Source organism: Giraffa tippelskirchi, chromosome 5 (assembly GCF_054371585.1).
Source record: "Giraffa tippelskirchi isolate mGirTip1 chromosome 5, T2T-mGirTip1v1.2.pri, whole genome shotgun sequence".
NCBI lineage: Eukaryota > Metazoa > Chordata > Mammalia > Artiodactyla > Giraffidae > Giraffa > Giraffa tippelskirchi.
In genome coordinates this window covers 156,021,867-156,046,151 of record NC_137279.1, presented here as the reverse complement: position 1 = coordinate 156,046,151, position 24,285 = coordinate 156,021,867, and the positions used below count along the sequence as shown (strand labels likewise).

At 38.6% G+C, this 24,285-nt stretch overlaps 1 protein-coding gene across 6 annotated transcripts in view; it reads left to right on the top strand.

Annotated features, from left to right (window-relative positions):
* CACHD1 (cache domain containing 1) overlaps window positions 1-24,285 on the top strand; it is a 233,652-nt gene that overhangs the window by 130,439 nt on the left and 78,928 nt on the right. For all 6 annotated transcript variants that reach the window (XM_081486538.1, XM_081486537.1, XM_081486536.1 and 3 more), the window contains one exon: window positions 22,178-22,284. In XM_081486538.1, coding sequence (XP_081342664.1) covers window positions 22,178-22,284 — 107 coding nt within the window. The remainder of the gene's footprint in view (window positions 1-22,177; window positions 22,285-24,285) is intronic.

The following is a 24,285-nucleotide window of genomic DNA, read 5'->3' as shown; positions in this document are numbered from 1 at the left end:
GTAGTGCCATTTAGAATAGAGAATATTGTAAATATTCTAAATTTCTAATAATAGATAAGTTAAGGAAATTATATCCCAGTCATAAAAGTGATAACATAAGATGCAACCATGCCATAGAAGAGAATTTTCTGCCTTGTGAAAATGGAGATACATGCTTACACATATGTATACTTTGAAGGTTTGGGAAGACGTACATCAGAATGTTTTGGAGTAAAGACAGTGATTTACATTTTGAATATGCTGGGATAAGGGTTGAAGTCTGAAATACAGGTCATAACCAGTGATCTGCCTCTAAGTGAATATAATAAAATATAAAGTGTAGTTTCTGCCCTCCAGGAATCTCTCATTTAGCTCAGTTTGACATCTAAGAGACTTGAATTGCACTCCTAATACGCTGGGTAAGCAGGTTAGTAGTCCTCTAAATGCTGGACTTGTGCTGAATGAGAATGGAAACGCTGTGGAGCTGCAATGCAGTCTTCTCTCTTCACTGGGAGTAGTTGACAGAGCCAAGAACTGCCATTTGGGGTGAATCTTGTACAACCAGAGCAGTTCTCATGATAAAGCTGAGCAATCAGAAGATATACGGATGACAAAAAACATGTTCCCTCTAACAACATCTTAAACAAAGATCTGATCACAACCATCTGCAGCTGAAAATGGCAAGTGACAACTACCCTTCTCTTCGAGTCTTCTTGGCTTAGCAAAAGGCTCTCTTACCAGGGAATGTATGTAGGAATGTTTACAGTGAACACTGAGCTGATGCTTTTCTAGCCATTGACTAAACACAAACACTCTTTAAAATTAAAAGGGCCTCTTACCTTTTTAATAAAGGTTCAAATATGGGAAGAGTTAATAGTAAGTTATTGCTGTAAACCAGGGTAGGAATCCTTAGCTACCCCTTTTCCAGTTTCTCATAAAATGCTTTAAACTGCATTTTCTAACTGCTGTGTTATCCTACTGAGGAAATTTTCAGTTCTCTCTTTCTTATATTGCAAATCTTCTGAAAAAGTCTACATTTTGAATCTCAAGGAGTTCATGTTGGAATTAAATGCAGAAAGGAAGAACTGCCAGTCTTGGGAAGCAATTTAAGAACATGACTAAAAACAGTTTATATTATCCTCTATGTCAAGATAATGATTTTTCTCCTATGGAAATAACATAAAATTTCTTTTTAAAATAAATACACCGAAATTTAAAAATCATTTCAGTTCAGTCACTCAGTCGTGTCCGACTCCTTGCGACCCCATGAACTGCAGCATGCCAGGCTTCCCTGTCCATCACCAACTCTCGGAGTTTACCCAAACCCATGTCCATCGAGTCAGTGATGGCATCCAACCATCTCATCCTCTGTCATCCCCTTCTCCTCCTGCCCTCAATCCTACCCAGCATCAGGGTCTTTTCCAATGAGTCAACTCCTCGCATGAGGTGGCCAAAGTATTGGAGTTTCAGCTTCAACATCAGTCCTTCCAATGAACACCCAGGCCTGATCTCCTTTAGGATGGATTGATTGGATCTCCTTGCAGTCGAAGGGACTCTCAAGAGTCTTCTCCAACACCACAGTTCAAAAGCATCAATTCTGCGGCACTCAGCTTTCTTCACCGTCCAACTCTCACATCCATACATGACTACTGGAAAACCCATAGCCTTGACTAGACAGACTTTGGTTAGCAAAGTAATGTCTCTGCTTTTAAATAAGCTATCTAGGTTGGCCATAACCTTCCTTCCAAGGAGTAAGTGTCTTTTAATTTCATGGCTGCAATCACCATCAGCAGTGATTTTGGAGCCCAAAAAAATAAAGTCTGACACTGTTTCCACTGTTTTCCCATCTATTTCCCATGAAGTGATGGGACCAGATGCCATGATCTTAGTTTTCTGAATGTTGAGCTTTAAACCAACTTTTTCACTCTCCTTTCACTTTCATCAAGAGGCTCTTTAGTTCTTCTTCACTTTCTGCCTTAAGGATGGTGTCATCTGCATATCTGAGGTTATTGGTATTTCTCCCGGCAATCTTGATTCCAGCTTGTGTTTCTTCCAGCCTAGCGTTTCTCATGAAGTACTCTGCATATAAGTTAAATAAGCAGGGTGACAATACACAGCCTTGACTACTCCCTTTCCTATTTGGAACGAGTCTGTTGTTCCATGTCCAGTTCTAACTGTTGCTTCCTGACCTGCATGTAGGTTTCTCAAGAGACAGGTCAGATGGTCTGATATTCTCATCTCTTTTAGAATTTTCCACAGTTTATTGTGATCCACACAGTCAAAGGCTTTGGCATAGTCAATAAAGCAGAAATAGATGTTTTTCTGGAACTCGCTTGCTTTTTTGATGATCCAGCGGATATTGGCAATTTGATCTCTGGTTCCTCTGCCTTTTCTAAAACCAGCTTGAACATCTGGAAGTTCATGGTTCACATATTGCTGAAGCCTGGCTTGGAGAATTTTGAGCATTACTTTACTAGCATGTGAGATGAGTGCAATTGTGCGGTAGTTTGAGCATTCTTTGGCATTGCCTTTCTTTGGGATTGGAATGAAAACTGACCTTTTCCAGTCCTGTGGCCATTGCTGAGTTTTCCGAATTTGCTGGCATATCGAGTGCAGCACTTTCACAGCATCATCTTTCAGGATTTGAAATAGCTCAACTGGAATTCCATCACCTCCACCAGCTTTGTTCATAGTGATGCTTTCTAAGGCCCACTTGACTTCACATTCCAGGATGTCTGGCTCTAGGTGAGTGATCACACCATCGTGATTATCTGGGTCATGAAGATCTTTTTTGTACAGTTCTTCTGTGTATTCTTGCCACCTCTTCTTAATATCTTCTGCTTCTGTTAGGTCCATACCATTTCTGTCCTTTATTGAGCCTATTTTTGCATGAAATGTTCCCTTGGTATCTCTAATTTTCTTGAAGAGATCTCTAGTCTTTCCCAATCTGCTGTTTTCCTCTATTTCTTTGCATTGATCACTGAGGAAGGCTTTCTTATCTCTCCTTGTGATTCTTTGGAACTCTGCATTCAGATGGGAATATCTTTCCTTTTCTCCTTTGCTTTTCGCTTCTCTTCTCTTCCCAGCTATCTGTAAGGCCTCCTCAGACAGCCATTTTGCTTTTTTGCATATCTTTTCCATGGGTATGGTCTTGATCCCTGTCTCCTGTACAATGTCACGAACCTCTCTCCATAGTTCATCAGGCCCTCTGTCTATCAGATCTAGTCCCTTAAATCTATTTGTCACTTCTACTGTATGCTCATAAGGGATTTGATCTAGGTCATACCTGAATGGACTAGTGGTTTTCCCTACTTTCTTCAATTTAAGTCTAAATTTGGCAATAAGCAGTTCATGATCTGAGCCACAGTCTGCTCCCGGTCTTGTTTTTGCTGACTGTAATTTAAAAATGCATTAATGTAAATGAAAATATTAAGTGAATGTAACCAAAGACTTAAAGATGATTGACATAATAACTACTGAAGTTAATGAAAACTGGACTGAAGATTGTTGAGAAAAATCTTTCTAAATTGTAAGATTTTACCGTTCTATAAAGCAAACTCTTTATACCCATGAACTGGCCACATGCATATATGATAATATTGCCATTACAATAAAAATAAGTAACTGGACTTGAGATAAGGGATTGTTAGTTTTACATCTGGATCTCAGCATTCAAAAAACTAAGGTCATGGCATCCAATCCCATCACTTCATGGCAAATAGATGGGGAAACAATGGAAGCAGGCAGATTTAATTTTCCTGGACTCCAAATCACTGCAGATGGTGACTGCAGCCATGAAATTAAAAGACCCATACTCCTTGAAAGAAAAGCTATGAGAAACCTAGACAATGTATTAGAAAGCAGACACATCACTTTGCTGACAAGGTCCATATGGTTTTTCCATTAGTCATGTATGGATGTGAGAGTTGAGTCATAAAGAAAGCTGAGCACCAAAGAATTGATGTTTTCGAATTGTGGTGCTGGAGAAGACTCCGACAGAGGACGAGATGGTTGGATGGCATCACTGACTCAATGGACATGAGTTTGAGCAAACTCCAGGGGACAGTGAAGGACAGGGAAGCCTGGTGTGATACAGTTCATGGGGTTGCAAAGAGTCAGACATGAACAACATTCTTAAATATTTAGGCCCTGTAAACATTTTTAAAAATGTAACACTGACCCAAGAGCACTTGAGGTATTTATTACTAACATTGTGTCTGTAGCCCATTGACCTTGCTTCTCCAATTTTATCATAGACAAGTTAGTTACCCAGCCAATATTTTTATGATTGATTTTTATCCAATTGCTAATTTTTGTTTTTTAGGCCTAGAATTTTATTTTTACTGATGTATAATCCATATTTGATTTTTGTCACTAGAACCTGATAATGGTTTTTCTTCTTTTTTTTTCTTTTGACCACACCACGGGACACATGGGCTCTTAGTTCCCTGAAAGGGATCAAAGCCATGCCCCCTGCAGTGGGAATGCAGAGTCTTAACCACTGGACCACCAGGAAGTCTCATGATAATGCATATTTAAAAAAAAATAAGATAAAATGCCCAGTTCTGAAGAGAGAGAATATTCTTTTATAGAATATTCTGCAGAATACACCCTGAAGGTTATACTTATACTGTGATGACTACAGAGAGAACCTGCAAAGCAGCAGAAAATTGATTTTTCAGATGATTTTGATACTTTCCTTCTCAGACCAGTCAACTTTTCTTACTCAGGAGTCCTGGAAATTAATTATTTTGTACAGAGTCCTGTATAGTGATTTGATATTCCATCAATATTTATTGAAGGAATGATCTGAAGAATTAATATTCTCTAATGGGGGGAAAAAATAAACAGGGTATGACTTAATCTACAGCAAACTCACTTTCAATGGTATCACTGTAACAGCATAATTTTGAGAATGAGTTTATTTACTCATATAATTTAATTAACAGCTCCCTTTGTGTTTTAGAAGGTTAAGTGATGAGGGTCCATAAGATCCTGGGCTCCCTTGCAAGGATTGCACAGATGCACAAACACATCATAATGCTCATGGCTATATCTCACCTACAGCTGTGTTTTCCTTGGCCCCACAGGATGTTTTAAAGATTTTTAAATTTAAGATTTTAATTTATTGGCAACATTTAAACTTTGTGGGAATTACCAAATTTCTGTTCTCTCTAAATTCAGAAGATCTAACAATGGTGAGTCCATATTCCCCTGGGCAATAGTCAGCTCCTGTGAAGAGCAGCTCCCTTTGAAGACAGGGCCTGTATTCTCCCCTTCACCACAGTCTCCACTACTCCCTATTGCTTCACACCCAACCCATTCCCCTAACTTTCATGACTTACTTGGCCCACATTAGCATTTGATTTTGCAATTCCCAATCTGAGAAGACTATATAATGTTAATAAATTTTATAAATGTCTTATTCATGTGCATTCCCTGATATGCCATCTTAAACATACGTGTTTGTTCTGTCACATTTATATATAGTCACCTTTTGCATATACCAAAAATACTTATTTCTGAAACCTGCCACAGAGATGGGAATGTGCTGTGCACATCTGAAGCTGTTGTTTAGTCAACTAACCCTTGACTTTTTTTTATAAGCCAGTCAATAAGCTTGTCTTCAACATCTCTTAATTCCATTTTTCTCCTCCTCCTTTCCTCAATTTCTTCTGTAGGTGTTCCTCTCTGGTGTTGTTCTTCTTTTTATTTTCAATGTCTTTATTTAAGGAGACTGAAAGAGTGCAATGGGTAAACCAGGGAGGAAATACTGGGAAGATGAATTCAGATTTTTATTCTTTTTTGTGTCTCCAAGTAGAAGTCAGTTCTTTTATCCTCACTCAATTAATGTTGGCTAATTGAATAGTTATTGTGGGAATAGGCATTAAGGCATTTGTATGTTCACATTTTAAGTTCTTCAAGTATTGTTGACATCATGGGAACCAGAAATAAGTTACTCAGAGAGTTATTTTTAATTTTGATGATTAACATGTTGACTCAGAATGTTCAGATTCCTGTATTATCTCCTTAGGATCCTCTAGGGACTTCAGAGCATCAGATCACAGTTTATGATTGCTTTTTTTTTTAAATTAATTTATTTTTTTATTGAAGGATAATTGCTTTACAGAATTTTGTTGTTTTCTGTCAAGCCTCAACATGAATCAGCCATAGGTATACATTTGAACTTCCCTCCCATCTCCCTCCCCATTCCATTCCTCTAGGTTGATACAGAGCCCCTGTTTGAGTTTCCTTAGACATACAGCCAATTCCCGTTGGCTATCTATTTTACATATGGTAATGTAAGTTTCCCTGTTACTCTTTCCATACATCTCACCCCCTTGTCCCCTCTCCCCATGTCCACAAGTCTGTTCTCTATGTCTGTCTGTCAATTGCTGCCCTGTAAGTAAATTCTTCAGTACCATTTTTCTAGATTCTGTATATATGCATTAGAATATGATATTTTTATCTTTCTCATTCCGACTTACTTCACTCTGTATAATAGGTTCTAGGTTCATCCACCTGATTAGAACCAACTCAAAGATGTTCCTTTTAAGGCTGAGTAATATTCCATTGTGTATATGTACCACAACTTCTTTATCCATTCATCTGTTGATGGACATCTAGGTTGTTTCCATGTTCTAGCTATTGTAAACAGTGCTGCAATGAACAATGGGACACATGTGTCTTTTTCAATTTTGGTTTCTTCAGGGTATATGCCTAGGAGTGGATTGCTGGATCATCTGGTGGTTTTATTCCTAGTTTTCTAAGGAATCTCCATACCATCTTCCATTTGCTTTTTTTTAAACTGAACTGAAACATGAGCTTTGTTTTATTTTTAAAAGGAGGTGAGCCTCTTTTTAAATATTTCATTTTTAAATCATTTCAGTCTCTGTCATGGTAGCAAAAAATATCTTAAGTGGTAAAGATATTTTTCCTTTCATTTTCAATTCAGCTGACATATAGATTATATCATAGGAGTATGGTCTTAAGACCAGAAGGCCATCTCCTCTACCTGTTTGCTGTGTGATCTTAGAAAATTCACCTAACCTTTTTAGTCCTTAGTTTCCTCAACTGTAAGCTGAGCAGTTTGAACTGTACGGCAGACAGCCAATGCTCAAGATTCATTATGGACAACTTTTCCTGCTGCCCAAATTTGTAAATTCTAGATTCATTAGGTAATTTTCTTCATGTATTTGAGAGCTATCTAGGGGGAGGAAAGATGATATTATGCAACAGGCCCTACAAAGGTTACATTACTCATTCATTAATTTTAAAAAGTTAACATTTATGCAGGTCAGGAAGCAACAGTTAGAACTGGACATGGAACAACAGACTGCTTCCAAATAGGAAAGGGAGTACGTCAAGGCTGTATATTGTCACCCTGCTTATTTAACTTATATGCAGAGTACATCATGAGAAACCCTGGGCTGGAGGAAGCACAAGCTGGAATCAAGATTGCCGGGAGAAATATCAATAACCTCAGATATGCAGATGACACCACCCTTATCGCACAAAGCAAAGAAGAACTGAAGAGCCTCATGATGAAAATGAAAGAGGAGAGTGAAAAAGTTGGCTTAAAGCTTAACATTCAGAAAACTAAGATCATGGCATCTGGTCCCATTACTTCATGGCAAATAGATGGAGAAACACTAGAAACAGTGGCAGACTTTATTTTTTGGGACTCCAAAATCACTGCAGATGGTGACTGCAGCCAAGAAATTAAAAGACGCTTACTCCTTGGCAGGAAAGTTATGACCAACCTAGACAGCATATTAAAAAGCAGAGACATTACTTTGCCAACAAAGATCTGTCTCATCAAGGCTATGGTTTTTCCAGTAGTCATGTATGGATGTGAGAGTTGGACTATAAAGAAAGCTGACTGCCGAAGAATTGATGCTTTTGAACTGTGGTGTTGGAGAAGACTCTTGAGAGTTGCTTGGACTGCAAGGAGATCCAACCAGTCCATCCTAAAAGAGATCAGTCCTGGGTGTTCATTGGAAGGACTGACGTTGAAGCTAAACCTCCAATATTTTGGCCACCTGATGTGAAGAACTAACACATTTGAAAAGACCCTGATGCTGGGAAAGATTGAAGGTGGGAGGAGAAGGGGCCGACAGAGAATGAGATGGTTGGATGGCATCACTGACTCAATGGACCTGAGTTTGAGTAAAGTCTGGGAGTTGGTGATGGACAGGGAGGCCTGGAGAGCTGCAATCCCTGGGTTCGCAAAGAGTCGGACATGACTGAGCAACTGAACTGAAACATTTATGAGATGGTTTATGGGAGAAGCATTTCAGCTGAGTCTTGCTGCAGGAAAAGAATGTTCACATATAGGGATATGGAGGGAGAGCTTTCCAGGAGCGGAAGGTCAATTTAAAGAAAGCCCCACAGAAGGAAATGGCTAGGAGCACTGATGAGAATCTTATGTTGGGAAAGGTGATGGAAAAGGCAGCTGAGAAGTTGAATTAATATCAGATCATAGAGAACCTCAGATACTAGACTGAATAACTGAACTTCATTCAGGAGGCTTTAATCTTTGTAAATAAAATGAAGGACAGTTCATCTCTTGCTGCCGTTTGTCTTTAACACATGGTAGACAATCTGTAGGGCTTCCCAGGTGGCTCAGGGGTAAAGAACACACCTGCCAATGCAGGAGACACAAGAGACGTGTGTTCGATCCTTGGGTCGGGAAAATCCCCTGGAGGAGGAAATGGCAACCCACTCCGGTATTCTTTCTAGGAGAATCACATAGCCAGAGGAGCCTGGCAGGCTACAGTCCATAGGGTCGCAAAGAGTCGGAGGTGACTGAGCATCTGAGTACAGTACTGTAGACACTAAGTAAATACTAGTTGTTTGAATGAGAGAAGTTAACATTTTAGAGAAGGAATGAAATGATGATCCTCTTTAAGGAGATTTTACTTGTTTGCCATGTAACAACTGGAAGACCTAGTCTGATTTCATTTACATAGGCCATGAACAAGAGGGGCCTGAACTTGCCTGTTGGTGTTGGCTGTGGCCTGCACGCCACTCCTGGGTGTTGGGAGAGGAAGGGATTGAAGGAAGCTAAGATCGATTCTGGGTAATTGTGAGAGTGGCGGATACCAGGTTCTAAGTCATATTTCTATTCTGTGTGCCCTTTTATCTTTCTTCTTGTCACACTTAAATTCATGGACCCTGTCAGCTTTGTATTCAGTACCTTGCTTGAATAGGTTCTCAATATATATTTGTGGAGAGAGTTCATGCATGGTAAGAAACCTGAGTTGGTCTTTAGTTTGATTATAGTTAGTGATGATGATGATGATGATGATGATGAGATACTTCTCTAGGCAGAAATTTAAGTACTTTTATTCCCATTCATGGTAGTCATCAATTTCACCTGAGTATTATTCCATTGTGCTAAGATCTGATGGGAAACTTAAGTTGCTGTTGACTCAGTTATCTCAATTATTAGTTAATTGAACTGATAATAATAATAATAATAGACATGAATAATTATTATAACAATACTGCTAATTGCATATGGAGTGAGTTTAAGCATACAAAATTTCCGAATCTCTGTGTATATATCACTTTCAACTCATCTGTGTCATGTTCAAAGCAGTTAAGGTGCCAGACATTGCCTTAGACACTAGGTAAAGTGAATAAAATAGTTTGTACCTTTACGAGCTTAGAGGATGCAGAGTAAACTAAGTAGGCTGTGTCAAGTGTCATGAAAAACCCAAAGACTCTTTTAAAGAAAGAGTGATTATGAATAGAGGTCTCTGTAGTTTGGTTGAAGAGTGGTGGTTGAGGTCTTCAAGAGTGGAATTCCTGCAGACAGATCTAGAAGAAGGATCCTTCAGACCAGAAAACAGCAAAACATCACAAAGCATTGAATAACTTGAGAGGGGAAGATACTGCTGAAATAGTCAATAAGGGATCTATGTATGTGGTGAGCTCAGAATCCTTGATCTACTGGACAGATTTCCATCTACAAAAAAGTTCAAAGCAAAGAAAGGCTGTGATCAGGTCTGAGATTTGGGCAGATTAAATCACTGGCAAGTGAAGGATAAATTTTGGTGGAGAGACTAGTTGCTTGTCATGTTGGGCCATTCTGATAATCTAGGAGGAAAGTGGTAATTCCTGGAGGAAAGACTGTAGAAAAATAAAAGATGTCCTGGGTGATGGTGGGTTACATAGACTATTACCTGTAGACCAGAAGTATAGGGGCTTCCCTGGTGGCTCAGCAGTAAAGAATTCGTCTGCTAATGCAGGAGACACAGGTTCTACCCCTGGATCAGGAAGATCCCCTGAAGAAGGGAATAGCAACCCACTCTAGTATTCTTACCTGGAAAATTCCATGGAAGAGGAGCCTGGTAGGCTACAGTCCATGGGGTCACAAAAGAGTCAAATATGACTTAACCACTAGATTTTATTGGAGATTTGGGTTCGAAGGAAGACTTGTAAAGATTATTCTAAATTTTAAATTGAACATCTCAGAGGGGAAGAATCTGTTAACCAACAAATGAAAATAAGAGCAAAAGGTATTTAGGAGGAAGATTTATTTAGTATGAACATGCCAATTTTAAAAGGCACACGTGGATCTTTGTTAGGAGAGGTTTGGCAAGAAGTTGAGTTTAGCCTGTAGCATCACTTTATTTTCATCCCACAGATATTTTCACCCCCACAACTATGTTATATGCATGACATTTCAGAAGAGAGGACCAATTGCAAATGTATAGTTTTAATGTTGTGCTGATGCACAGTTGGGTTTGATGTTTCTAGGCATAACAGCTGACTCATGTGTGGGTAAATCCTATGTTTTTCCAGCCATATTTTAAGATGTTACACATGAAACAATAATAAAAAATGTCTAACCCGATGTACATCTTATTGTTTATTATTACCATTCACAGTACTGTGAGTTAGCCAGGAGCTCTTGCTGTAATGGTTTTGTTCTTTTATTCTTTGGGTAGCACAATGTCCAATAAAGTGACAAGCATGGTTCTTGACACAAGTTTAATTTTATCAGACGTTCTGTTCTTTTCCCAGGAAGATGTATTTGTATTTTTGCCCTCAGAGTACTGAATGATGAATCTGTCTTTCAAGTGTTCTCCCTGTCTTATCTCACATTTTCATCTCCAGTCCACTTAAAAATTATTATTACCTGCAGTCTGGTGAAATGTTACAGATACAGCCTTTGTGGATATTGTTACCAGAAGGACTTGAGTCTAGTTAAAAATTCAACAAGGATTTTGCAGAACGCTTCACATTTCAGAAGATTGATTCAGTTACAATATTTAACTTATGTAAAAGAGTTACATATGTTTAAACTTCAGTTAAATACTTTCTTCTGTAAACATTATTTTACTTAAATTGCATTCTTCCTATGATCTTCAGGACAGCCTGGTGGGGTACAATCCCCCTCCTCCTCCATTTTGCACATGAGGATGAAGGCTCAGAGAGGATGTGTCAAGACTCAGGGCAGCTGGATGTAGAACCTAGGTTTTCTGATTCCAAACCATTTTTTCTTTTAATGGTAAACTATTTTGACCAGTTGTGAAAGTGAAATGGCTTATCTGCCAACTGAAATGCTGAACTGTGTATTCCTTCTTAGAATTTCACTTGAGGCTATTGTATGATCCTCTGAAGTTTCCAAATTGGCTGAATATGAAGCTTCCACAGTCTGTTTAGTTTACCTTCTCGGTCTTTTTTTTTTTTTTTTTCTAATTTATTTATTTTTTAATTGAAGGATAATTGCTTTACAGAATTTTGTTTTCTTCCAAATATCAACATGACTCAGCCACAGGTATACATATGTTCCCTCCCATCTCCTCCCTACCACACACTTCTAGGTTGTTACAGAGCCTCTGTTTGAGTTCCCTGATACAGCAAATTCCAATTGTATTTCTCAGTCTTAAAACTATGTTCCTGCAGTAGTTTGTAATATTTCCCTGTGTGTGTGTTTGTGTGTGTGTAGATAAATATCTATCTTTAGGACTATTGATGAGCACCCTCATAGCAGAAAACGCCTGTATTTGGGTCTGCTTTCTGAATTTTCCTTATGTAACCTTCACTGGAGGAAGGACAGGAGACCTGCCACACTGCTTAGAATACTGATTTTCATCAGTTGGCCTTTTATGGATTTTAGGGAGAGTTGGTCTTGAAATTTTTCTCCTTTCTTTCTATTTATCTGTCTGTCTGCCTGCCTGTCTATCTGATCTCTAAAAGAAACTGCCTAGTAGATTATGCCCAGCTCTAAGAAATATACCCTGTTATCACAGAGGCATTCTCTTGAAGTTTTCATGTGTTTTTGTTGTGCAAAAATGCCAAAATGTATCAAGATTTAAAAATCACTGTGTCTGTGATCTTTCTTGGAGACTCGACTGGTCTGGTGTGGTGTGGACCCAGCTGTCTTCCAACTCACAGCTTTATTAGCTTTTGAATACTGGGTCAGTAATGCCTTTTGAGGACACATGAGCCATAAGTATTCCACATCTTATGTTTCATGTTCCTTCTGCCGAACGGAGATCTGGAGAAGCCTTGTCTCACTCCAACACGAATGTGCCTGACAGATTTGAACCAGTTCATCTCCACAGTCATCTGCTAACTGAAGTTCTTAGTGCTTCTCTTTGATGTCTGTGTCATACCACTCACAGTTGTCTGCTATTTACTAAGTACCCAGTGTATGTGTGGGAAGAAAACATACGAATTTACAAGCTCTTGACTCTAGTCCTGGCAAGTCTCAGCCTCTTCGGTTTTCTGCATTTTGTCATTCAGCATTTACTACAGTTGTACTCTTCACAGGCAAACACTGGGCTAGGTTCTAGGGATAAACATGAGAAAGGATCTCTCTCTTTACAAGGGAGAAAGTATATAAACAAACAACTGTAACATGTGCGAAGTCCTTGTTAGAGGTCAAGTGGTAGGGTGGATGGGGGCTACAGAATGGCGCAAAGGGAGCCTGTGGATTCCTCTGCCCAGCTGTCTGTTTTCTCTTTTATTTTTCCAGATACCTTTCTTTCTTCTTCTTCATGCATTCCTTCCCAAACCTGGTAACAAGAAAGTTAAAGGATAAATGTTTAACATGGTTGTGGATCCACTTCCAGTTCCCCTAGTTGTCACCTTTGTCATTTTCCAAGCTTGTGTGAGAAAGCGGTTTAAATGGAATTCTAGAAGCAAAACACGGATCACAGCAGGGGTTTCTGCCAGCGATCTGCTGTGGGGAGGTGGGGGTGTGGAATGGTGAAAAAGAAATGTGACTGGTTTGTGTGATACTTAGATTGTCACACAGAGAGGGATGCTTGATTGCTCTAAGCCTTACCTTCCAAGGGCATTCAAAACCAGCCTTGTTTCCACTCTGGCTGGGTTGCTGAACCCTGAAGATTTAATCCTTATTACTGATAAGAACAGAAAGAATGTGACTTATCTCTTCAATCTCTGCAGAGATGGAAGGAAAAACCATTTCTCGGAACATGATTACACGTTATTTGACAGCTTTTCAGTTTGCCCATTAATTTAGGTGTTTGAATAAGTAAACTCCACTGGGGGGAGTCGAGTATCATTTACTTTATAAATGTGATAGTTCCTTTTTGAAGTGACCCCACTCTTACCCCTTCCTCCACCATTCAAACAGAGTTTAAATATTTGCCAGGGCAGATGTTTGATTTTTATCTTAGCTCTTTCTTTGTTTAACTTTATTCTCATGGGTGGTTAAGTGGAAGATAAGGGGGTTCTTGTTTAATTCTTTTCAACTGGTGTTGCTCAAATATTTGGAGAGCAGACACTTCCCAGAAAGAATGAGTGGGAACCTGGTTGAATGGAGGTGAAATGAAATGTCTCCCTGTCATATCTGAGTAAACCAGGCACTGTTGGGCTGTTACTCGGATGTTTTTTGGTGTCCAGACCTCTTCTTTTAGATTTTTTTTTTTTTATGGGAACCATTTTTTAAAGTCCTTATTGAATTTGTAACAGTCCTGTTTCTGTTTTATGTTTTGATTTTTTGGCCACAAGTCATGTGGGATCTTAGCTCCCCAACCAGGGATCAAACCTGCACCCTCCCGTATTGAAAGGTGAAGTCTTAACCACTGGTGTGCTTCGTCCCTCAGTAATGTCCAGCTCTTTGTGACTCCATAGATTGTAGCCCACCAGGCTCCTCTGACAATGAGGATTCTTTGGGAAAGAATACTGGAATGGGTTGCCATGTCCTCCTTCAGAGGATCTTCCCAACCCAGGGATCAAACCTGGGTCCCCCACATTGCAGGTGGATTCTTTCCCGACTGAGACACCAGGGAAACCTCTCAACCACTGGACCTCCTTTCAAAGTCTCCTGTAGCTGCTGGGTTTTGCCATCTTAGTTTTCCCCAACCCCCCCCCCCCTCAATGTGCGCTGCTCTTAAAATAGAACTTGGTAATTTGGTGACACCCAGCAGCAAGGGTCTGCCTTGCACTGGAAGATCCATCACAAGCCTCAGAGCATTTGTTCCACACCAGCTTCTGAGCCCATACCAGGTTTTGCTTCCTCAAGAAATGGTGTGTATCTGTGGTGGTCTTTAAAAAAAAAGAAACACCCTCGTCCCTGTCTCTAGCAGTGATTAAAAACAAGGAAACAAGTAAAAAAATTTCCCTACCCCATTAGCTGTCATCACATTGGCTTTATTTATGGACTTAACTATCAGTGTAAGCCTTGCTCTTCTGAGATATCCACAGGGATTTGCTTTTAAAATTATTACCTTTAAAACATGCCCATGAACAATACCACATTTCAGCAGCACCCTTGGAACCCACACTGTGGGTGTGGTTTTTCTGTGCTACATGATAAATCGGTCAGACTTTGCCTGGAAATGTTGAGGAAAACCCAGGGTTTTAAGTGATTTGCCTGGCAAATCACCTTCCGTAGGAAATTTAAACAAAGACCAAGAAAGAGATTTCGGAAGTAAACCCAAACTGGTATATGTCTCTCTCTCTTTTTTGTATCTTTTCCTTTCTAAACTGGGACTCCACTGAAAAGTTGATTTACACTGTGAACCGAGGCTGAATGAAATCCAATTGGAACTCACTTGAATACTGTTTTGATGTAAGATTCAAAGCTTCTGCAAATTTATTTTATCTTCTACATTTGCTGATCTCCTGCTTGTAAATCCTGTTGAAGGAGAATAAAAATGACTGCAGCCTGATGGGAATTAAATGTCTGAAGTTCAAAGCAGTTTGCACATCAGAGCGAACGTCAATCAAATGAACATCTTGCAAGCCAGGCAGGGAGTGAATTTCTCCATGGGGAAGAGATCAAAGTGGGAGTCACAGTTCTGTTTTCTCCCTCGGGATGCAGTTTCGATCAGTTGTTCATGAAAGTAAATCCAGGAGGAAGTTTTTTCTTTTTTTTTTTTTTTTTTAACTTGAGGGGGTAGGAAAGATGGAGCTATTTCTCTTGAAACTGAATTTCAGGCCCTGACTTTATCTTATGAAAATAAATACAGAAAGCAGTCCCAATCCAATATCTCCCCTTTTTTAGAGAGAAAGTCTACAGGAGATTTATATAGGATTATTCTCTTATTGTTATGACTTTTTTAAAGGACATATGCAAAGATAAGTTGAATTGCCTGCTTATTTTATATGAAAATCTATAATTTTATCATTTCTTGACCTTATAAAACCAGAAATTTTATAAATGTGACTGGCAGCTTATGTATTTCTCAATGAAAAATCTTTTAGGTAACCCCTAAGAGTAACTGATGTGTTTTTATAATGGTTTAGAAGCATGAACTTTGCATTTCTCACAGTCTCCAAATCAGGGTAAATAGTACATTTCTTCTTAGAAATCATTTTTTCTGAAAGGCACATGTGCATTAAATGTACTCTCATTTTAGACAAGGCAGCTGTTCCACTGAGGCCTGGAGATAACTCAGGTAACTGGGATGGTGCTAAGCAAGTTTTACTGGGTTGGCCAAAAAGTTTGTTCAGAGTTTTCCATAAGAAGTTATGGGTGCTTGGAGTTCAAAAGAGAAGTGAGCATTAGTGTGTGTGGCTGAGTAGAAGGGGAGAGATAATCACAGGGGTTTGGCTCATGAAATTACTTCTCCCAGCTGACTCACCAGCTCGGAACACACCATGCTCCTGTATCTCTTAAGCCCCCTGTTGACACCTGCTCCCAGACTTGCCTGCACATCAGCAATGTCAGCAACCATAGAGACAGGGTGAGGTTTGTTTCTGCGTGTTTCATGTTAATTCGGTTGGGGAGTGGATGATCCTCATGTGTGAGGGAACTCAAGACAATTGCAAGGTTGTACAACCATCACCGCTTAGAGAATTTCATGGAACATGACGCAGGAGGAAGGAGAGTGGTTGTCTTGTCCTTGAATCCTTTAAGTATCAGAATGTTGGCACTTGATAGAAATAAATTAATTTAAAACCACCAGTATTCACTATGTGCGGATTACCCAGGGAGCAAGAATTGAATTTTGTTTCATCCACTCTGAGTAAACTTAGGTCTGTGAGCTAACTAGAGGAGAGGTCATATTGCCCTCTGGCTGAGGTTCTCCTGCAAAGTGGTTATTTAATTCTCAAAACAGCAGGGTGGATTTCTTCAGAAAAAGAATGTCTTCAGGTATTTGACGTGCTTTTTGGGATCAGGTTTGATCTCTGGAAGGCTGTGTGTTTATACTTTACCAGCTGGGGCTTCTCTGAGCCCTGCTTTATAGTTTTATGCCTTGCTGACATTTGTGACCATTGTCCATTATGTTATTTAGCACCCACCTGAAATTCACTGTCCCATGGAGAATTTTTCAGAATTTGGTGAAATTTCCTCTTTTTGGTCTCCTATTTCTATCTTATCTTTGGTCTACATAAGCCATTTGTTTAAGTCGTCAGATTACCAGATTGCCAGGTTCTTTCTCCCAGAGGAGAATGTTAACACCAGGAAAAGGAGAGAAATTGCTATGAGCTGTGTCTCTTCTCTGTGTGGAGAATGGACATGCTCACTCTTCTGTCCATCTGGAACTTATAGCCCCTTTTGCTGTCCTGAAATCTCTCAGATTTCAGAAACCTTTCACATTCAGATTTGAATGGAAAGGGACCTTGAGGCTTTTCTGGAGTGCCGTAATAAAAAGTAACCCCAAGTGGACCATTCCAAAGTTATGCCAGTGGTGAACATTTTAAAAATCTAAGTTATCTACAATTGATAGAGAATAGCTGCCTTTAATATTATATCTTCTCCATCTTCCTCATCTTTGTCTATAGAGTTTTATCTCTGCACCTATCCATTGTGAACCTTATGCTTAGCAACTGTCATTTCCTGTTAAGTAAAAAGCAAAGATTTCCCCTAAGCCCCACAAGCCTTTAGAGTAATCCTTTTCTTTGAGAGAATTGAATTGTACTTCAGCTGTTTTAGATAATGCTAATGACAATTTATTGATTTTTATTGAGATACAGTGTAATGTATTCATTATAAAGGAGAGCTTGAATATATATTCATACCTTGATCCTGTTACTTCCCAGCTGTGAAGCTTGGACTTCTTAATTAACATTTCTGTGCCTCAGTTTCTTGGTCTTCAAATGAAATAATAATAGTATTTCTCTCAGGTTTGTAATGATTAGATGAGTTGATCTGTGTAAAACACTTGGAATATTCTTGATACAATGTAACATGGGAGCTGTTAACTCTTACCGTTACTAATACACCTAATATTCATTGTTATTATTTATTAAATGTTTATTATATACAAGGCTCTTCAGAGCTATTTTCTGGTTACAAAATAGATACAATTTTTATCACCATCTTATGGATGAGGAAAATGGATGCTTCAAACATGTAAGTTCTATGCAAGAGTTAGAGAGCAATAAGCATTTTAAACCCAAATTCCAGTTCAGGTCTATGTATATCTGAGGGCATGCTCCTGACCATGACACAGCATGCTTTGCCAGGTGGCAGTTCCTTTTTCATCGCAAATGTTCTCTGAATATGATTGAAGGAAATATGCAGAGCTTTTTAGTGACTTAGCTTTTTGTCCTTCCACAGCAGTCAGCTACCAATAAGAAAACTTACAGAGAACTATGCATTCCCAGCAATGCACTGGACCTGAGAGAGAACTATAAATCCTCAATAACCCACAATCCCATTGGCAGAACTAAGACTTCTCAGATATGTGAAAGGTTATAAAGAGAATTGGGCCTTTGTGAGCTGGGTGGTAGAATTTAGACAACAAGGTTTCCATAACAAAATATCTTGGCATTTTTTCTTACTATACCTTTATTTAGTGTGTTGAGAAGGCAAAATAAGTAAGATAATTTGCTCATTATTTATAATAAACCTTATGTTAGAATTTTTATTGATTAGTACTTTGTTGATATAAGTAGAATCTAAAACCAATCAGTCTATCTCACATCAACTCTATTGACATTATGCTAAGCTTGTTTATAAAACAATATTTAAAAATTAGGGAAAAGAGACACAAGATGCAGAATGGCACTAGTCAGTTTAGAGGAGAAAAGGCTCCTCATAGGCTGGGGCTGACAAGGGGACTTCCTGGAAGGAAAATTAGAAGGGCTCGGCTTTGTAGAACAGAAACTATGAACCCTGAAAAGTATCACAGTTGGGACCCAACAGAAAAAAACATGTGTTGATTAGAACTATGATCTGAGTAGAACTATAGGTTGGGACACAGTGGGAAAAGAAGGTTGGGCAGATTACTGATGACAAGCACTATATTGTGAAACCTTTTTATGACTGACGAATGTTTACTGAGCACCTACTCATTAATGTGTCACCTGCAGTTTTATTGTTATAAAAATGTTTTCTTTAATGCTCTTAGAGATAATCTTTTCGGTACAGAAAGGAAAACAGCCCATAAAAATAGTTCACTAGTCTCCCTGGTTCAGGAGTGAGCTCTCATTTCACAGTGGTCAAAGAAATTTGTATGTGCGCTGCACTGGATTTTAACCCTCTCCAGAGTTGGGGCTGATAGCACAGGTCCTGGCCATAGAGACTCCATCCAGGGAAAGAGGGCTCTCTTCAGGCTTACACTTCTTCTGGGAGAAGTTGTCAGTAGCTCTTTTGAGTTGCCTGTCTCCTTTAACAAGTTCTTTATGTGTCACTTAAATAAAGCAATACATGTGCCTCATCCTTGGACAGGGAGGTAGTGATGAGGTCAAGTCTTTCTTAGGTCCCTGATTTGCTATGTGTTCCTTGGTGTCACTTTCCTCAACTGGGAGATAGGTAGGTGTGAAAAAGGTTTGTAATTTGTATAGCAAAGTCCACTTGTGAGTTTCAGGCATACCTAAGAATTCCTCTGTTGTCTTCAAACTGAAAGATCCTCTGTCCTTGGTCTCTTTGAGACATAGTCAGAAGTTCCTGGAAAGGCTTTGTACTGCTTTATTTCTAAAGGAATCTACAAGACAAGATGGGAGGGCTTCTTACCCCTCAGGAGCCTGTCAAAGTCAGATTTCAGGGAGGACTTTACCCTAGACTCACTAATTCAGAATCTTCCAGGGTAGAGCCCAGGAATCTGCATTCTAACATGTTGCCAGGTGATTCTGATATGGCTTAGACTTAGATAATTAAGAACCATTTGTCTGAGGGATGGTCCTCAGTTGTTAGACCTATGGAGCCTTCTGCAGGAATCCAAAATAGGACTAAGCACATAAGAGGAATGTTCATAGGCAATCAGTCAATATGAGTGCCTGCTTTTGACAAGAACAATGCTTAGTGTTTTTATACACGCGCGCACACACACACACACACACATACATATATGTATACACACACAGTAGTGAATAAAACCAACAAGACATGGGATCTGCTCTCAAGGGGTTTTTGTTCATATGGCCTGAACCATAAAAAGCCACCCATTAAAAACATTTACAAGTATTGTCCAATTAAAAAGACATATACAAATGGATCTATAAATTTAAAATTATACACTTGCCCTGAGAGAAGATGGAAACACTTGACATAAATTAGGAAAGCGTTCACAATCAAGTTTTTCAGGGGAAGTGATAAGTGAACAAAGACTTGAAGGGTAATTAGATAATCAGGAGAACCATCTAGACTTGCATTGTCCAACATGGTAGCCACTATTTGGTGACTGTTTACATTTAAAGTTAAGCAAAATTGAAAATTTAGTTTCTCAGTTACAGTAGCCACATGTCAAATGCTCAGTAGTCACGTGTGGCTACCATACTGAACAGTGCAAAAATGACACATTTTCATCATCTCAGAAAATTCTGTAGGACTGCCTCAGTCTAGATCAAAGGTGGTGAAGCAAGTGTGGCACACCACCTAATTTTGAAAATTGAGTTTTCCTGGAATGCAGCCATATTTATTCCTCTAAAAATTCTCTTTGGCTGCTTCCACACCACAATGACAGAAGTTGGTCATTGTGACAGAGACCTTATAGCCCACAAAGCCTAAATATTATCTGTCTTTAATTTAAAAAGTATGTGAGGGAATAGATTTAATATGACCATTTAGCGCATGGAGAGCAAGTGACTTCCTTGTCTAATGCAACTCTTGCTTCACAGATGTTAAATGCTAAAACAAGAGAGGACAGTGAGATTATGTTGCTTTGCCAGCATACACTCCTGCAGCTGCTGATGTATTAATCTCTTCTTTTCTCTCCATCTGTGGCTTTTGAGGCAGCAATCTTCTCGTCTAGACAAACTGGAGCAGGTCCAAGGAAGAGTGACCACACTTGTAAAGCAACTGTGTCCTTGGAGGCACAGTTGACAATGTTGATATGATTGTATACTGGATGAGAGACTAGACTAAAGAGTCTCTTAAAATCTCTTAAAAGGTCTCCTTTTTTGAGATGATATGTATCAGAACAAAACTGCTTTGGAACCCCGCATACCCTTTGAAAACCCAGCCCCATTGTTTATACAGCCAGTTCAATTTAATAATTCTTATAAAAAAGATCCATAATATCAATATTTGTGTGAATGATAAAGTGGATCTTGATTTTTAGGAGTGTTTCTTCAAGGTTGTAAGAGCTTCTCTACCTATGTTAATGAAATTTCATTAATGATATTTATAATCAGAGATACACATTTAACACTAGTTTTTAAAAACCTAATTTCAGATTGAGTTTATTTGCAGGTAACTCTTAGAAACTTCATGAATCTTCTCGGTATCTGAAATCCAAAATAGCTTATTTAGAAGTTTAAGAGTTTTCTTTTATGTTATTTCCGGATAAAATTCACTGGAAAGTAGTCTTAGTGACTATATATAAATGAGTCAGTAGCTTTTCTTATTATTTTCTTGTAGATTGTTTGCCCTGGCAAATGAGTCATAATTACATTTGAAAATAGTCTTAGTGACTATATATAAATGAGTCAGTAGCTTTTCTTATTATTTTCTTGTAGATTGTTTGCCCTGGCAAATGAGTCATAATTACATTTGAAAATAGTCTTAGTGACTATATATAAATGAGTCAGTAGCTTTTCTTATTATTTTCTTGTAGATTGTTTGCCCTGGCAAATGAGTCACAATTACATTTGTGTTTATTGATCAGCTACTAGCCAAAGACTTAGCATTGTTCTAACTCTAGTGTCAGCATTGCACTCCCATTAGAAATCAGGAAAGACCTTGGCCTCATCTATATTACAACCTGAAACGTGCACGCTGTGTGTCATTTATCATGAAAGGAACTGTGGTACATTGTTCATGGCCTTTTCACAGCTTTGGAAAATGTGTTTTCTTTTTTTTTAGATAAGAAACCTGGGGCTCAGACACACACATGTAATAGTGACAGAGCAAGGACTCAAATCTAGATCTTTCCTACTCCTCAACCGTTCCTTCTCCTTCACTACTGTCTGTTTTTATTCTTGGTCATTGGTTTTCAGAGAGAATAATTTAAAGAATTTTTTCACATGTCACATCAGAGCTTAAGTCTGAATGTTTGTCATTCTGGTCTAAATTTTGTCAAATCTATTTTCTGTATGATTTCATCAACAGTACCTGCTCATTCACTGCAGGGAAAGTTGTCTTGAAGGAAGTTTTTTTTAAATCTTCTTAGAATTTAGTTTGATTTCTAAAACCTTTAGATGCAGATGTTGGGTTTGCCCACACTACTCTGAAGTGATTTTTTTTTTTAATATTTAAATTGCAATTTTACTATTCATAAGCTGACCTATTCTGTACACAGTATGAACTGTTAACTTTCATTTGTTTTCTGGATTGAATAATGACCAGATAAATATTGCTGATTCTCTTCTGTTGTTTCAGATTTGATGGGAACTTTAATACCAATGTATCTAGAACAATTAGTTGTGATCGACTATCTACTACTGTTAATAGCCGGGCCTTCAATCCAGGACGAGACTTAAATTCAGGTTAGTAATCTCTTGACTTCATAAAGGTGAACTATTTTCCACCACATTTTTGAATAAATGTATTGCTTTACATTTAGTTTGGAAGAAAAAAAATATGTTCTTAAAGTTAGGTATTTCTTTCTGGCAAGCTGACACCCAAAAGAGGGAAAGGAAGAAGAAAATAAAACAGACATGTATTATGTTTGTGAATTATGCCATGTGATTTGCTAGATTCTTAATCTATTATCTCATTTGTTAGCAGATTCACATTTAAAGGTTACCTTAGAGACCCAGTTGTCTCTGTATTTAGGAAGTGTTGAATTTCACTTGTATTCCCTGTTTATAATTTTTAATTGGAGGAGGCAGTTTGAAGAATGATGAGGTTACTTTCCTACTAGTGAACAGTGCTATGATGCTGTACAGTCATCCCTCAGTATCTGCAGATACTTGGTTCCAGGAAGCCCCCATTGATACCGAAATCTGCAGATGTACAAGTCCCTTACCTAAAATGGTGAGGTATAAAGAATACAGTTGGCATTTCAGATCTGTGTATTTCACATCTGTGGATATAGGCAACTGATTGTATGTTGAGCTTTCTTATTGGTCTGGTCAGAACTCCGTCATATGTAATAGTAATTACTACTAGAGTTAGGACACGTGTACACATAGTTACATATAGTTTCAAACTGGCACCATGTCTCTGCTTTCTTGCCCTAGAGTTCCGATCTACATTTCTCACTCTGTCTTGTTGTATGCAGCTGTTGAGTGATGGGCCACAGAATCTGAAGGCTTCACCTTTTAAAAGCTGGAAGTGTTAAACAGCTAGGGATAAAAAATTACCATATGCCCAAATAATCCCACTACTGGGCATATACCCTGAAGAAATCATAATTGCAAAAGACACACGTACCCCAATATTCATTTTGGCACTGTTTATAATACCTAGGCCATGGAAGCAACCTAGATGTCCATCAACAGATGAATGGATGAAGAAGCTGTAGTACCTATATACATCAGAATATTACTCAGCCATAAAAAGGAATGCATTTGAGTCAGTTCTAATGAGGTGGATGAACCTAGAGCCTTTTATATAGAGTGAAGTAAGTCAGAAAGAAAAAAACACATATCATATAGTAATGCATATATGTGGAATCTAGAAAGATGATACTGATGAACATATTTGCAGGGCAGCAACGGAGACCCAGACATTGAGAACAGACTTGTAGGAACGGAGCAGGGGGAGGAGAGGTTGGGCTGAATGGAGAGAGTAGCATGGAAGCATATACATTACCATATGTAAAATAGGTAGTCAGTGGGAATTTGCTGTATGACTCAGGAAACTCAAATGGGGCTTTGTGACAACCTAGAGGAGTGGGATGGGGTGGGAGGGAGGTTCAAGAGGGAGGGACATATGTATACCTATGGCTGATTCATGTTGATGTATGGCAGAAACCAACACAATATTGTAAAGCAATTATCCTTCAATTAAAAATAAATTAATTAAAAAATAAAAGCTAGAAATTCCTTTAGAAATTACCTACCAACCTCAATCCTAGGATTTTACCAAGGAATAGTCTGAGGCTCAGTATGGTCCTAAGACTTCCCTCATCACTGGAGAGATAAAAGATTTAATCCTTATACATGAAGAAGTGTATTTCCCAGATTTCAAGTCTCCGGGAAACATGTATAAGCCAAGAGAAAAGCCAGAGACCCAGAATATTTACTTTTAGAGCCCTACCCAGTATTGGTTCAGAGGAAGAATTGTAGTCTTTGGGCATTGTATACACAAACCAGGTAATCTATTAGGTCTGGAAAGAAAGAACTGTAAGCTTTATGTTGCTTAGGGATTAAAAAACTGTTGCCGTTAGCTAAATGATGCAACCTAAATCTGCCAGGCACTTCTTGTCTAGACCAATATATAATGAATTTGGTCATTTTTTAAAATTTGGTCAGAGAATCTGGAGGCTTTCTGGAGCAGGTGGGATTTACTACTAGAAAGAGAATTCAGTAAAAATACTTTTC